The sequence below is a fragment of the Ovis canadensis genome, chromosome 1, assembly GCF_042477335.2.
Source record: "Ovis canadensis isolate MfBH-ARS-UI-01 breed Bighorn chromosome 1, ARS-UI_OviCan_v2, whole genome shotgun sequence".
NCBI lineage: Eukaryota > Metazoa > Chordata > Mammalia > Artiodactyla > Bovidae > Ovis > Ovis canadensis.
The window spans coordinates 105,156,376-105,171,612 of record NC_091245.1 but is presented as its reverse complement, the minus strand read 5'-3'; the positions used below and the strand labels follow the sequence as shown (position 1 = coordinate 105,171,612).

At 44.0% G+C, this 15,237-nt stretch overlaps 3 protein-coding genes across 12 annotated transcripts in view; 2 read left to right on the top strand and 1 right to left on the bottom strand.

Annotated features, from left to right (window-relative positions):
• Window positions 1-4,757, top strand: part of NUP210L (nucleoporin 210 like) — an 85,265-nt gene extending 80,508 nt beyond the window's left edge. For 2 of the 4 annotated variants that reach the window (XM_069542916.1, XM_069542910.1), the window contains exons 31-35: window positions 509-759; window positions 1,222-1,426; window positions 3,740-3,844; window positions 4,361-4,432; window positions 4,520-4,757. In XM_069542916.1, the coding sequence (XP_069399017.1) occupies window positions 509-759; window positions 1,222-1,426; window positions 3,740-3,844; window positions 4,361-4,431 (632 nt within the window). In that variant the 3' untranslated portion in view covers window position 4,432; window positions 4,520-4,757. Of the gene's footprint in view, window positions 1-508; window positions 884-1,221; window positions 1,427-3,739; window positions 3,845-4,360; window positions 4,433-4,519 lie in introns of those variants that run through there. The other 2 variants (XM_069542925.1, XM_069542932.1) reach the window with 2 other exon arrangements.
• RPS27 (ribosomal protein S27) lies at window positions 3,306-7,745 on the bottom strand. 3 transcript variants are annotated; one of them, XR_011247133.1, is made up of 6 exons: window positions 7,351-7,745; window positions 6,510-6,756; window positions 6,087-6,195; window positions 5,409-5,519; window positions 4,942-5,120; window positions 3,306-3,912 (listed from the first exon to the last, which is right to left on the bottom strand). XR_011247133.1 is itself a non-coding variant. In XM_069543310.1 (5 exons), exons 2-5 carry the CDS (start codon window positions 6,513-6,515, stop codon window positions 5,092-5,094), a joined length of 255 nt encoding a protein of 84 aa, XP_069399411.1. In that variant the 5' UTR covers window positions 6,516-6,756; window positions 7,351-7,745; the 3' UTR covers window positions 3,306-5,091. The 3 variants fall into 3 exon arrangements, 1 of the variants encoding a protein (XP_069399411.1); XR_011247132.1 differs by lacking the exon at window positions 7,351-7,745 and adding an exon at window positions 7,041-7,168; XM_069543310.1 differs by having other exon boundaries at window positions 3,306-5,120.
• RAB13 (RAB13, member RAS oncogene family) lies at window positions 6,640-13,841 on the top strand. 5 transcript variants are annotated; one of them, XM_069543233.1, is made up of 10 exons: window positions 6,640-6,773; window positions 7,259-7,647; window positions 9,259-10,012; window positions 11,332-11,392; window positions 12,244-12,304; window positions 12,538-12,615; window positions 12,721-12,810; window positions 12,932-12,997; window positions 13,095-13,148; window positions 13,305-13,841. In XM_069543233.1, the coding sequence occupies exons 3-10, from the start codon at window positions 9,619-9,621 to the stop codon at window positions 13,380-13,382; spliced, it is 882 nt and encodes a 293-aa protein (XP_069399334.1). In that variant the 5' UTR covers window positions 6,640-6,773; window positions 7,259-7,647; window positions 9,259-9,618; the 3' UTR covers window positions 13,383-13,841. The 5 variants fall into 5 exon arrangements, with proteins under 5 accessions (XP_069399334.1, XP_069399343.1, XP_069399353.1 ...); XM_069543242.1 differs by having other exon boundaries at window positions 6,700-6,748; XM_069543252.1 differs by lacking the exon at window positions 7,259-7,647 and having other exon boundaries at window positions 6,700-6,748.
• The last annotated feature ends 1,396 nt before the right edge of the window (window positions 13,842-15,237 follow it).

Here is a 15,237-nt window from a genome sequence, read left to right as displayed (position 1 = left end):
CCAGAGTAACAGAAATACTAACAGAGGTGTAAGGAGGAGTTAGCAAGATTTAGATATAGGAATAAAAGAAAGGGTGTCAAAAGACAACCAATGTTGACGGGTAACTAGAAAAACATTATTAACAGAAATAAGGCCATCAAGAGGTGGATACAGAAGTGATTAAACGTGTTCAAAGCTTGCCTTTCTTCCACAAACCCTTTACTGATCTCACCAACTCTGACTACTTCATCCTATTTCCTCTTAATTTCCACTTGTACTACGTTATCCCCTGACATGCTGACTAACCAGTAATGGCATCCTTATCTTAAGTTGTTATGGGTTCCCATGGACTGTTTCATCTTTGGTAAACTCCTCCATAAAGGCCAACAGTATGCTAATAGTGAATACTCAAAACTGAGTTAATTTCCTTTTGAATTTGCATGTTAACTATTTTTTCCTTCCTATCCTAATCCAATTGACTAAATAGGGCCTCTGAACCTTCCTGCTCAGTTTTTCCTCTTTTCTCCAGGGGTTTATGTCTGCCTAATCAAGGTTCGACCCCAGTCAGAGGAGCTGCTCCAGGTCCTGAGCACCGCTGACACCTCAGTCTATGGTTGGGCCACACTTGTCAGTGAGCGTAGCAAGAATGGAATGCAAAGAATCCTCATTCCTTTCATCCCAGCCTTTTACATCAACCAGTCAGAATTGGTCCTTAGCCACAAAAAAGACGTCGTGGAGCTAAGAGTAGTGGGAGTGGATAGAGTTCTCGAGAAGCTAGAGGTATGTTCAGGACTGAAGCAAAACACATCAGGGTTTTGAAAATGAGATTTCATTCTCAGTCCAGGGTAAAGGAATAGATACTGAATGACTTGATAAAATTCACCACAGGAAATTCCTAAAACAGAAAATCTGTCCACTTGATAATGCCATGGGGGCTCCCAGAGTCCAAATTCTGTCGTGAGCATTGTCTGGAAGATAATACAAACGCATACACACACACACACACACAACACCAATGCTATCCTGAGACAGTTTTAGAATGCTAAAAACTTTTGAAGGCTGTATTATTCTCACACAGATGGTTTTCTTCCCCCACCCTTGAACACATTCGTGTGAAAAAGTGACTTGTCAGCTAGCTAACTAGAAATCCAGATGTCTTACTGTATATATTTATGATTGGAATGTATTGACACAAAACTGACTTTTCTTCTTTCAGACAAGTTCCATTTTCTTTTCTCCAAGGTCTTCCCCAGCTCCCCAGTTGTAGTGGTCTCTGGCCATAGGCACTCTTCGCTCACACCCGGCCTGGCCATCTACCCCGTGAGAGTAGTCAACTTCACGTCCCTCCAGCAGATGGCATCACCTGTTTTCATCAACATTTCCTGTGTGCTCACCAGTCAAAGTGAGGCTGTACGAGTGAGAGCTATGAAAGCTAAGTCTGGTGCAGGTGAGCATGGGGCTGCCTATTTTTAATCTAGAGGCAAAAAGACAGAATGTATTACAATTTAGTTTAGAATTTAATTAATGGGAGATATTCAGCCACTTGACAAAGATTATTCCAACTAGCTGGGACATGGATCTTTATTCTCAAAGCCTACCCTATAAACTATAACCTTCTGGTAGCCTTCTTAGAACTTGTTTAGTCGTTGTCCCAGGCTCCCAGTCAGTGTCCCAGGCTCCTCTGTCCATGGGATTCTCCAGGTAAGGATACTGGAGTGGGTTGCCATCTCCTCTAGGGGTCTTCTGCTTGGCAGGTGAATTTTTTTTTACCACTGAGCCACCAAGAGACTCAGGTTGGATCCCTGGGTCAGGAAGATTCCCCTGGAGGGAGAAGTGGCAGCCCACTCTTAGTTATTCTTGCCTGGAAAACCCCATGGACAGAGGAGCCTGGCGGGCCCCAGTCCATGAAGTTGCAGAGTCAAACACAACTTAGGGACCAAGCATGAATGCAGTTTAACATGAGTTTACCAGCTTCAAAAGTATACTTCTTGCTCTGTTTTAAGCCCTTTGATAAATGCTTGATTTAATCCAAAAGTATTTAGCAAATCTTTGTGCATCAATCAGTAGATGGTAGTAATCCTAGAAGCAAGACTTAACTCTGACAAATCCTGATTCTACCTTTACCCAATTCAGAAACAATGCCAAGTTTGGGTGGGATGGTAACAGTTTCGGAAAGAGGTATTAAAAGTTTCTTCCCAGGTGGCTCAGTAGTAAAGGAGATGAGGATTTAATCCCTGGGTTGGGAAGATCCCCTGGAGGAAATGGCAACCCACTATTCTTGCCTAGAGAATCTAGGAGTGAATTAGGCTGAACCTTAGTACATCTAATGGGAGAAAGGTTTTGGCTTCTGTGAGTATCCAATTTGTATGAGTCAGTAAATATTCTAAGCATATTTATATGCATTTTAATTCTCATTCTAAAGGGTTTCCTTAAACTTTTTAAGAGATGTTTTCCCCTTTGAAGAGTTGAAATTGGGATGTTCAGGGTCCTACCACTAGAGAATGTTCAACCCCAATCTGTGCTGTGAGAGCAGTTTTTACACTGAGTTCATGGATCTCTATAAAGGTTCTCAGAATTCAAGGTGTCCATGCCCTGAATGGGAAAAAACAAAATCATATCAAAATTACAGTAGTTATCAGACCTAAAAATTTATTTTTATTACTAGAGCACACATACTACTGTATCATTCATACAAGCATGATACCTACTTGCAGAAACAGGTATTTAAAACAGGGCCCAATTAAGACAGGAATTAGTTCAATGTAGACACAACAAAGGGATGTCGTTAATATACCTCTTGATTTATTTATTTGGACTTCCAGTGTTGGGACCCGATCAGGGATTGGAGATTTTAGTATGTTGTTTTGTTTAGTTGCTAAGTCGTGTCCAACTATTTTGGACACCCCATGGACTGTCACCTGCTAGGCTCCTCTGCCAATGGGATCTCTCAGCCTAGAATACTGGAGGGGGTTGCCATGCCTTCCTCCAGGGGATCGTCCCAACACAGGGATCAAGCCCAGGTCTCCAGGCATTGAAGATTCTTTACCATCTGAGCCACCAGTGAAGGCCATTTTTTTTAGTATAAGCAACCTCAAATTATTCTTCAGAGTAAAGCAGTTTAAGTATGAAGTTGTTGAACAGTTGTGAACAGAGTTTAGTGAGACGTTAAGAGCAGTTAAGAGCCCAGAGGTAGAGGGCCTATACAAGGGTTGCAGAACAGGAACTATGTATAAGGGCCTGGTGAGTTTATCTGGAATGGCAATTTGATGAGGCAGGAAGAGTTCACTTCTAGACACTGAAGAATTCGAAATAACCAAGAGAAAATATGCTTCAAAAGACATGTCTTAACTTTTATTGAGGACAAAGTTATATACAAATCATGTTCCCTAGAAACGATAGCTCAATAAAAAAGGACAAGTGGCTCCTGGGTCGTTTCAGGTTAGAGGGATTAAAAGCTGAAGGATGTCACTTGGAGTTAAAGTACACAGGAGAGATAACAGGCATTTTACAGTAGCAGAGAATTTAAACATTCTTTAGGAAGCTGGAAAGGCTCAAGAATTGTAGTTTATTAAAGCCCAAAAGGTAGAGGCACCAAGTACAGTTCACCCCTTTTTCTCTGGTAAGGAACAAAAAGAATTTCCTAGAGGCTAAGTTTTGAGTGTTTCAGCTAGATATCTCAGGAGCATACAATTTTTAAAGGAGCAACATCTGTCCTGTATATATTTAAAAAACTATCTTCTTTTATTCTGCCAATGCGTAGATCAATGTGACGGTTCAGGTGTTCTCCAGAAGTTCGCAGGTTCTTACCAGATTCTCCTCTTTACCCTCTTTGCGGTGCTGGGATCAACAGCTTTCCTCTTTCTAGGTAAGGAGTCCTTATATGCAGCACCGTAGAATTTAGACTTGGAAACTGCCTTCATTTTATTTCACAAACTAAATGAGGATGAAAATTAGCTGTTTATATCACATCTAATTTGGGACATGCAATTGAAACTGACTTAGCCTCCCTACCCTTAGTCACCTGGTGGACCAAAGATCCTGCCCAACTCACTGAGAAGCAATAAACGCATGCAGCAAACAGCTATCACTCAGAAGTGGAAATCACTGCTAAACTTTAGATTATAGCTAGTTTTGCTCAAATACATAGCAAGAGATGAGCAACATAACACATACCATTATCTACACGTGCATTTCCCATCTTTCAGCCATAAGTTGGAATACCTCTGAAAATCACTGAATAAAAACTTCCTGTTAAGTATACAGTGTTATTTAATTTGAAGCATTACTTTTTTTTATAGCAATACTTAAGAACAGACTTGACCCTTAAGGCCTTCCTCCAGTGAGAACAGATCTCCTTGTTGACATCTTATTCTTTTTCCAGCATACAATGCCTTCCTAAACAAGATGCAGACAGTTCCAGTTGTTTACGTGCCAACTCTAGGTACACACTAAGGTAAAGAACCATCATCTGTTATCTCCGAAAAACTCAGGTACCACCCTCATTCACCTCTATTCATCCTTTTATTTCCTTTCCTCCTAGGTTCTTACACATCCACACGTTCTCCCCTTCCGCTCATGAGTCCACAACCCCCACCAGCCCAGAATCGGCTACAGCACTGGCTGTGGAGTATGACACTAACCTCTGCTTGGACAAGTTTTTCACAATAGGGGACTGGAGAGTTCTAGCCCCAGATCAGCAGCAACCTCTACACTCACACACCTCCAAACAAGGCTTCTGAGAACTGTAAATAAAGGATCCTAAACTATTTTATATTAAAGTGGTGTGCTGGATTGCATTTTAAATTATCAACTGTCAGTTCTTAATTCTAAGAAAACATAAAAGTGAAATTAAATACCCCATTTACATACTATTCCAGTTTTTAATCAAGCTCTGCAGATTTACTCCATGAACCTAAGGATAGCAATGTCCCAAATGGACTTTTTAAGTTCTTGGCCACTTACTTGCCCCAAATGACTCTAGAATCCACTCTTCTGGTTGCCCCTGAATACGTGAGGTAGGAACTTCCTAGCAGTAAAACAAGACAATAAACAGGATGTATCCAAAACGTGTTTATTGGGATGGTTTCCTGTTCATCTTGATACAGGGTACTTTTAGTGCTGCTTCCGTCTGAAAGAGCATCCTGCAAAAAAAAAAAAAAAGTTCCAAAGGTTAACTGATAGCAGCCTCCTTACCCTGCCTGAACCTCACAAAACAAAATGCCTCTAACCTGTATGAAACCTACATTTGTATTTTCTTCAACTCTTTTAGTTTCTGCCTAGTCACTAGACATCAGATTCAGCTCATATGAAGCCCTTTTATCACCCATCCACCCAGCTTTAGACAGTAGCATTTTGAGACGTATGCTTCCCGATTACACATTTGGTAGACATAAAGAAAAAAAGCATAAAAATTACATTAAACCATTTACCTTCTGTAAGCCTTGCTTTTCCTCCTGTAGGCTGGCAGAGGACAGTAGAGCAGCCAACACACAAAACTACTGTTTGTGCATGGCTGAAGACGGTGGTGATTTTATAGCATCCTGCGGGGGGGGGGGGACATCAAGGAGTTACCGTTTTCCCCCCAAACCTTTCTTCACTTAAACATATGCTGTCATGCATTAACTGTAAAACAAGTATGCTATGAAAATTCTTGGAACTTACTTTCCGTATCTAAACTTGATTATCTGGCTCTAGATATACATCAAAGTCAATTCAAAAGCAACCTCGACCATGTGCCCCAACCTATGGATTTTCTGAGTAATCTAATCAACATCATCCAAAAAATTATTCAAAAGTCAGAAAGAAAAAAATCCTGTACTTGGTGAGGAGAGATGCTCAGTAACTGGTTAACATATCCACCCCTTTGCCGCCAGAAACAAGTACATAAATTACCACAGAAGCCCAACATTATCATTCCAGTGTTTCCCAACAGAAACGTTGCGGTCTACAGAGTTTTGAAGGGGACTCTCTCTGGATCACTCCTCCTAAAGCACAAAATTTTACTCATCTCTAACATTCAAATCTGAATACAATTAGGGCTTCACGGATACCTTTTTTCAACTCGTGAGATTCAGTGCTTTCCCCACTACCACATGTTATCTCCTCACCTGGGCATTTTACATCCATGAAATAGGAATTGGGGCTCTGCACCAGGCGCTTCTTCTTGTGTTTCCTCTTCTCCTCTTCTGGAGAGGGATGAAGAAGATCCTTTGCGAGCTAACAGAGGCAGAAATGTAGAGATTTAGAAACCAATGGTGAACATGGATGATCGAAAACAGCCCCCACTGCCACACAACGGGGAGAGCTCGTCCCTTGTCGCCCCTGGTGTCTGCGCAGCTGGGCCGCCATCTTATTGCCTCTCCGCTCCCGTCCAAGCACGGGTCCCAGCTGGCCTCTGCGGCCCCTGTAGTTAACTTGTCCTGGGAAGTGCGGAGGACAAATGAGGGCCCTCTGTGATCCCAAATCAGCGTGAGAGCAGCGTGCAGACAGAAGAACGAGATCTCCACGGAAACCTAGCCGAAGGAACTCACAGGCATGTTCTCGTGAGGAGGTCGTCACCGCCGGAAAGGGGCGGAAGCGGAAATCCTGATCCTTAAATTCGCCGTCCCGCAGGAAATGACGTTAGGGCCTATCGCCGCCATGTTGAGAAGGTCCTTTTCTGATGGTCTTGGGCGATGGGGCGAGATGGGGGCTGCCATTTGGGGAAGGTCTCCAAATGACAGGACTCAGATGAGTCGCCATGTTAAGAGAGTGAGCTTGCTAGCTTAAGGTCGGTGTCTGGTCTCCGTCAAGGGGTAAATAGACATTTTTAAAATTTCGCGCTACACTTTAACAACAGGAACTGCTTAGGAAAACAGACTGAGTTGTGTCTGTGACTTGTTAAATTTCTTTACTATTTTTCAATTGGTTTAGTTTCCCCATTTTTAACAATTCAGTAATGTAAATATAAAAAAGGTAAGTTCTGATCTTTTCCGCACTTTCAGCCTATTTCTAGGACTAACCGTTGTTAATTTTATTCCCTCCTTTCCATCTTTCTCTGTAATAATTATTACATTACTCACTTCTGTATTGTTCTGACTGCTTTGAATGTTAATCTTCACAACTCTGTCTTTACATTCCCACATCCTTTCCACCACATTTTCATCAGAACTACATTTCCAAGATTTGTAATCTTGGCAGCACTGAAACTCTGGACAGGGAATGAAAAGAAAGAAAAAAGACCAAATCATTATCTTCTACAGTAACGATCAAAGGGTTAAAATGTCCATTTGTCATACAGGAGGAGCAAAAATGATCAAATGGTATATAAGGACCTGGTTAATTCCAAAGGAATAGAATGGGACAAGGGATGTGAGTTCTTGTCAAGGATACGCTGGTAAACGTTTGCTGCTGCTGCTGCTGCTGCTAAGTCACTTCAGTCGTGTCCGACTCTGTGTGACCCCATAGACGGAAGCCCACCAGGCTCCCCCGTCCCTGGGATTCTCCAGGCAAGAACACTGGAGTGGGTTGCCATTTCCTTCTCCAATGCATGAAAGTGAAAAGTGAAAGTCAAGTCGCTCAGTCGTGTCCAACTGTTCGCGACCCCATGGACTGCAGCCTACCAGGCTCCCCCGTCCATGGGATTTTCCAGGCAAGAGTACTGAAGTGGGGTGCCATTGCCTTCTCCAGGTAAACGTTTAACCATTGACTTTATAGAGGGGAGCCCTGATTTGTTGTCTTTGGTAATTTCAATGGAGGAAATACTCTTACCTTGGCCAGTTTCAGACTACCAATGTCATTAAACACGGATTTGGAAAGCACAGTCTGTTTTCATGAGCCAGTAATAATTGGTTCCAGCACACTACTGTTGTTGTTCAGTTGCTTAGTCATGTCAGACTCTTTGCAACCCCATGGACTGCAGCGGGCCAGGCTTCCATGTCCTTCACTATCTCCCAGAGTTTGCTCAAACTCATGTCCATTGAGTCAGTGATGCTATCCAACCGTCTCATCCTCTGTTGGCCCTGCCCCTTCTCCTCCTGCCTTCAGTCTTTCCCAGCATCAGGGTCTTTTCCAATGAGTCCACTCTTTGCATCAGGTGGCCAAAGTATTGGAGCTTCAGCATCAGTCCTTCCAATGAATATTCAGGGTTGATTTCCTTTAGGATTGACTGGTCTGATCTTGCTGTCCAAGGGACAACTCTCAGGAGTCTTCTCCAGCACCAGAGTTCAAAAGCATCAATTCTTCATCTCTCAGCCTTCTGTATGGTTCGGCACACTACTGATGGGTGAGAAAAACCTCTGAGGAAGTGACATGTTCCCAGGTGGCTCAGTGGTAAAGGATCCAGCTGCCAGTGCAACTGGATGCAGTTTCAATCCCTGTGTCGGGAAGATCTCCTGGAAGAGGAAGTGGCAACTCACTCTGATATTCTTGCCTGGGAAATCCCACGGACAGAGGAGCCTGGTGGGCTACCGTCCATGGGGTTGCAAAAGAGGCAGACATGGAAAGAAAATATCAGACACAACTTAGCAACTAAACAACAACAACAATTTAGAGAGGTGAAAAAGAATAGTCTATTGCTGGGGATGAAAAGTCCAGATTCAGACGAGATAAGATGAAATGAAAAAGAACTAATAGGTTTTTATCAGACAGATCCATGAAAATTGAAGAATAATTTAAAGCACTAGTGAGAGAGAGTTTGACCAGCAGGGAGAAGTAGAGAATACTCGAGTTTTGTAATACAACTTGAAGACATAATGAGTGGTGAGATAAAGGATAAAAGAGAATTGAATAGCTGTGTTTCAGAGGGACAAACATTGGCACAGAGTATGACAAGGATAACTGAAGTGACAGAAGATTCCTTTTCATAACCGGTACACTATGTTTAAAGACGGACTGTTTACTGACCTGCTGTTAGAAAAGCAGGTATTTTGAATATTTTTTCCAAAGCAAAGATAAATTTGGTTTTGTGTAGCCGTGTTCTCCATATTTCAGCTTTGTGGTTGCCAAGGCTACACATTCACAGTCTGTTCATTAGTGTGTTAGGAGTACTGCCTCCGGAGTGTGTTAAAAGATCCACATCTCATCAAGAGAATGACACCGGACATTTGTAGTCTCAATCTCTATCTTCCTAAGCTGGCCTGTCAGAGAATTCATACACAGGTTCCCAGAAGGAAGACCATTCAAGATGAAGCTCCAGAACGTATCTAGGTGAACGGTGTATGGGCTTGGAGACTGGGAGAGGGAGTGTGCGGAGCTGATTCTATAGTATAATTAATTTTAATTTTCACTCTATTCCACCAGGGGGCAGACTGACTCAACAAATAGCCACCAACTCCAGCCATGCCGCTTTTTTCAAAAAGAGTTGGGATTCTAAAACTAAGGGCTTGGAAAAGTAACGCCAGAATTCTAGAAACTGCCCCAAAAGGATTCTATTTTTCTTGAGTATCCCTTTCAAAAATCAGTCTCCAATTTTTGCCAGTTCCTGTGTTATCCTGTGCTTCACCCTTATTCCCCCAAACTTTCGTTTTCCCCGAATTCCTCTAAAATTCCTCTTCCCTTGGTCATTCTGATTAAACTTCCACTTCACCCCAGCCTCTCTGGCTTCTGACTGGAACAGCGAAGTCAAAAGAGGGGCATGATATTGAGCAAAATCTGTTCCAAATGGCTAGGGAGACAGGCCAGCATTGGCTGGGAAGGGAAAGCCAGAGAGCTGGAGGCTGGGCTGTCCGAGGAGGCCAGCTGAAAAGGATGGGCGGGCACGGGGTGGGGCCCGGAGGAGTGCCGCCTCTCCTCTTTCCCAGAGCCTGGGCGGAGAGGGAGGAAAACTTCCTGGCTGGGGCTCCGGGGCCCGCTCCCTTTGCCAACCCTCCAGTCCCGCCTACCAGTGCCCTTCGCTTCCCCACCCCTCTCCCGGCACCCCCAGTGTCCGCCATGGCCAAAGCCTACGACCACCTCTTCAAGTTGCTGCTGATCGGGGACTCAGGGGTGGGCAAGACTTGTCTGATCATTCGCTTTGCAGAGGACAACTTCAACAACACTTATATCTCCACCATCGGTGAGCCCGCTGGCCATAGCCTAGACCCCCAGCTACCCCATGCCCTCATTCCTAGGCTGTTGGATTACTAGTGGCCCGCTTTAGAGTCCGGCTTCTGGACTCCAGTCCCTCAGCCTCTCTCTCTCAGACCCATCCCCCTTATATGTCTCAGGATGGTACCCAAACCTCTAACCTCTCTGAGCCCTCCAGATCACTCCTCAGTTGTGCCTGCACAAACCCCTATTTTCTTGGTGCCACCTGTCTCCCTTGTCTCCACAAATTCACATGAACCCGAGTCTGTTTCCCTCTCAGCTCCTCTTCCCCCACCCTCATCCACCTAGAACTCTTGCTCCATTCTCCACGTTTCCTGTGTCCCCCTTTCCCTGACCATCTGTCTCCCAATTTTGCCAGCCTCTTTCTGTCCCAACTGAGTTACACACTCTCCCACTGCATTCCCAGCTTACCATCTACTTTCCCGTCTCTCTGCCCCTCAACTTATTAGGGGGTTGGGGAGGGTGGCACAGAGGGGCTGGGTGTGCCCGAGAGCAGCCCAAGGACTGGGATCATGAATATGCAGTCAGCCTGGTAAGGAAGGTGGGACTGAGGGGACTTTTGGGGTCTCTGAGTCAGCCTGGTGACTCAGCCTGCTCCCTGGGGCTCCTCACTGGCTCAGGGGAGGTACACAAGTTTCCACTAAGAACATTGTCTCCCCTCCTCCCCCTCATTGTTCTTAACCTCCTCTGGCCTGGGTAGTAAGACCAGGAGCGTCTCAAGACAATTCTGGTTAGAAAGTGGAGGGGGAAATATCCCTCTCTCATATCTCAGTCTCAGGGGAATCTTGTTTAGACTCAAGTTTTCTTGTTTCCGAGCCTGGCATACTATTAATCCACATGGACTGGTATCAGCTTCCTTTTTCCTTGCTCTTCACCCTATAGGGTCAGGAGGCTATGTGGGAGAATGGAGAGTAGAGGGTTCTAAGACAACAGAAGGGAGAAGGAATTAGAAAGTAGTATTTTGGGGGAGACACATTGAATTGAGAGAGTTGTCAGCTGGCATGGCTGAGTGGACCCAAGAAGTGCCTTAAAGGCCTTTAGCCTCCTTGCAGAGTTTTCAACATCTTCTTTCCCACAAAGTCTATAAGATCTAAGTAAAAACAATACGCTTGCTGTACAAGTACCGCTTTGAGAAAATCCCCGTAGTTTTATACTTCCTGCAAGACTGCTTCCCAAGTGCCTTCCCTGCAGAATCTCTGCACTGCCCCATTCCCGTCCCTCTCGCCACACACTGGCACGTGCGCATACATACGTGTCTGGACTTCAGTGTTCCCTCTCCACCCCTAGGAATTGATTTCAAGATCCGCACGGTGGATATAGAGGGGAAAAAGATCAAACTGCAAGTCTGGTGAGTGAATCCCCCAGGACTTCAAAACCAGACTTACTCATTTATTTCCTATAATCTGTAGTTTCTCTTTAGTTTCATTTCTCTCGCTTTCCCATCGCTCCTTCCAGTACATTTTCTAATCCCTTTCTGTTACCTCATTCAGATGTCCTTTCATCTCGCTCCCTGCTCACTCAACTATTTTCAACTTTTTTGTAATTCTGTTGCCTGTCCTGGACCCAGAGACACCTCTGAACTTGGCAACTGTCTAGTTAGCTCAACTGTCTATTGAGCTATAATGTGGAAACAAGCTCTCAACAGTCAAATAGCAAGTAGCAAAATTAAGACTTGACTCTCTGTCCAGTGGAGAGCCCTTAAAGCCAAGAGTAGAGGTTTGACCTGACTACCCTGAGGAAGCTGGAGACCCTGACTCAAGGTGTCAAGCGGTAAGAGGCTTAAAGGAGGCATTATGATGCAATAGACAAGAGGAGAATGTGGTTCAATCCTGTTCTGTTACAGAATGACCTTCATTAGTTATTTCTCCTCTCTAAATCTGTTTCTTCATTTGTAAAATAGAGCCAGGAAAACATGTCTCACAAGGATAGAGTGAAGATTAGGCAAAATAACATAAATAAAATGATAATATACACAGTGCTTGGCACAAAGTAAACAATAAAACAGATCTGTTTCTTCAGCCTTTACCTTCGCTCAGTATCAGCCCAACACTCTCTTATCCCTTTTTCCCTTTATTGTTTTCCTGATTCTGTTTAACACTCCTTGTTGCAAAAGCTGAATTCTTAGGGGATGGGAGTGGAATTCTCTCTTTGGAGACCTCTTCCCTCTATCTCACCCCATGAAATATTCTACCCCTTCAGGGACACAGCTGGCCAAGAGCGATTCAAGACAATAACTACTGCCTATTATCGTGGAGCAATGGTATGAAGCATATTTCTGGACAAGGGATGATGTGATAGAATGTGCGACTACAGAGGGATAGGAGGTTGGAGCAGAGAAAAATGGGGAGGGGCATAGTGTGGATTGCAGAGGGCCCCATATGGCCTAGTAATTAGTCTTGTGGATAGAATTTACAGGGTCATTTAGAGGGCAGTGGGAAGCCTGAAGAGGGGAATATGGTACAAGCCTCCATTGTGAACTCTGCCATTCCCCAGGGCATTATCCTAGTATATGACATCACAGATGAGAAATCCTTCGAGAATATTCAGAACTGGATGAAGAGCATCAAAGAGGTGAGGACAGTTCCAGAGAGGTGGGGGAACTGGGTAGAACCTAGAGGATGAAGGAGACTGTGAAAATGAGCAGGACCCAGCTTCTACTCTTATCTTTGCTCCCAGAACGCCTCGGCTGGGGTAGAGCGCCTCTTACTGGGGAACAAGTGTGACATGGAGGCCAAGAGGAAGGTGCAGAAGGAGCAGGCTGATAAGGTAAGAGCTGGTTGGGCAGGGTTCCAGAACTGGGCCAGGAGGGCCAAGATAAGGCCGGATTGCAGAGGACTTGGCCACTGCCCTCTGTCCAACTCTCTTCTTACCACTTCTTCCCATGCAGTTGGCTCGGGAGCATGGAATCCGATTTTTCGAGACAAGTGCTAAATCCAGTATGAATGTAGATGAGGTGAGATGCACCCCATCCTTCACCCTCAAAGAGGATTGGAAGACAGACTTATGCTCCCCTTCAACCTATCCTGACCAATCTCACCTTTCCCCGTTAGGCTTTCAGTTCCCTGGCACGGGACATCTTACTCAAGTCAGGAGGCCGGAGATTGGTGAGTTGGTTGTGCTGGGTGTGTGAGAGTGTGTGTGTGTTGGGGTAAAAACTGATGAGGGGAACAATGCTAATACTGCCTGTGAGGGTGGATCTCCTTCAGTTTATGGCCCCAGCCAGCCATTCTCACCCTGACCCCTGTACCTTCTCCCTCTAGAAAAACAACAATAAGCCCCCCAGCACTGACCTGAAAACTTGTGACAAGAAGAATACCAACAAGTGCTCCTTGGCCTGACGACTCCTTTCTGCCTCTCCACCCTAAGCCTGGAGACTGAATCTGAGGAAGGCGGGGCTGAGGGACTGGGCAGGGGAGAAATAGCAAATGGGACTTGGAGGGGTAGAGATGAGTAGATGGTAGAAGAATGGGGAGAATATGGAGAAGAAAAAAAGGAGAGAGAAGGAAAGAGGAAAAGAAGCAGGATAGAGTGGGAAAGAGAGGCAAGAAAAAGAACTGGGAAGGTGAGAAGGAAGTAGGAAGAGAGGGAGGAGGAAAGGAAGATAGATGGTCCTAGGCCTCAGACCTTCTCTGGGTTTCCAGGGCAAATATAAATGTAAATAAAAGTTGATTTATTGTTACTGGATTGGGGTTTAGGGTCCTGAGAGAGGCTGGCTCAGTACCACCCTCTGAAGGTTTGGTCCTATGCTGTCACTCTGCATGGTCTTTCTCAGTATTAAAGGCCACCGTTTGCACAAATGTTCCTGGTTTGGGCAGCTTTTGTCATTGTCGGAATCGCTCTCTACTCATAAACCTAATTTCTTGTCTCTCTGAGGTGGTTGGTCTGCCTGAATCTGGCTGTGTTCCTGTGATGCCTAGTCTACAGGTCTCAGACCTTCCCCAGCTGTTTAATTGATGCGGGAGACAAGGAGCAGAGATTCTCTGAAATTGAAAATCTGTACATCCTCTTTCCAATATGGGATTTAGAGGATCCTTGCAGGCAGAGTCTTGCCCAGGAGATTCTAAAAGAGAAGGACTCTTTCCTGGACCTTCCCAAGAGAGTGATAACCCTAGCCGCAGAGAAACAGGAGAACCGGTATTTTTTATTCATTGATTTCTGCAAGCATCTTTGGTTCTGCCAAAAATCCCTTTAAGTAAGTAGTAAGTATTATTACCTGCTCTGATAGGAGGAGAAAATGAGACAGAAAAAAGGTTCATTTAGTCATAAATATTTATTGAGCATCTACTCTGTGTCAAGCACAGTGGTCAAGTTAAAATAACCTCTGGGTGATACTTAAAGGAAGAGGGACAAGTAAAATTTAATAAAAACAGCTCCTAATGACTGAATAACAAAGAAGCAAAACTACTGACATGCAAAAGAACCATGAACAAAAAACCTAGGCTTGAGTTCCCTTAAGTATACATAGACCCTATTTGTTCTTCACAGTATTTTTTTTAGTTTCCACTATTTTTAGAAAATATTGTCTTCTAAATAGCATTTGCACTGTACAAATGCTTGTTCACAAAAAAAACTGAACAAATAGATTTTATAATTAGATGGTTTTGTAGAATTTGCATTTTAGTTAGTATTTCTATAGTCCTCTAAATATGCTCCATAAATTTATGCTTATACCAACATTATATAAATATGCTCTTGCCAGCACTATTTTTTTATATTTTAAATCTTTGAAAAAGAAAAGACATGTTTTGATTTGCATCTGTTTGATTAGTAAATTTGCAATTTCTTTTTAAATTTTAAATTGCTTTTTTAATTGAAGGATAATTGCTTTACAGAATTGTGTTGGTTTCTGCCAAACATCAGCATGAATCAGCCATAGGTATACATATGTCCCTTCCCTCTTGAACCTCCCTCCCATCTCCTTCCCCATCCCACCCCTCTAGGTTGTTCCAGAGCCCCAGTTTGAGTTCCCTGAGTCATACAGCAAATTCCCATTGGCTATCTATTTTACACATGGTCATGTAAGTTTCCATGGTACTCTCTCCATATATCCCACCCTCTCTTTCCTACCTTCCTGCCCGCACCACCCCCTGCCCCCACCCCACCGTGTCTGTGTCTGTTTTCTATGTCTGTGTCTCTGTTGCTGCCCTGTAGATAATTTCATCAGTGCTGTCTTTCTAGATTCCATATGTATGT

Bases quoted from the DNA above. Each gene is read 5' to 3' on its own strand.
- RPS27 (XM_069543310.1), bottom strand. The intron at 5,520-6,086 runs GTGAGGAGATAA...CCCCCCCCGCAG, and splicing joins CATGGATGTAAAATGCCCAG to GATGCTATAAAATCACCACC. The intron at 5,121-5,408 runs GTAAATGGTTTA...TTTTTTTTGCAG, and splicing joins AAAAGCAAGGCTTACAGAAG to GATGCTCTTTCAGACGGAAG.
- RAB13 (XM_069543233.1), top strand. From the start codon at position 9,619: ATGGCTAGGGAGACAGGCCAGCATTGGCTGGGAAGGGAAAGCCAGAGA. The intron at 11,393-12,243 runs GTGAGTGAATCC...CTACCCCTTCAG, and splicing joins AAGATCAAACTGCAAGTCTG to GGACACAGCTGGCCAAGAGC. The intron at 12,811-12,931 runs GTAAGAGCTGGT...CTTCCCATGCAG, and splicing joins AGAAGGAGCAGGCTGATAAG to TTGGCTCGGGAGCATGGAAT.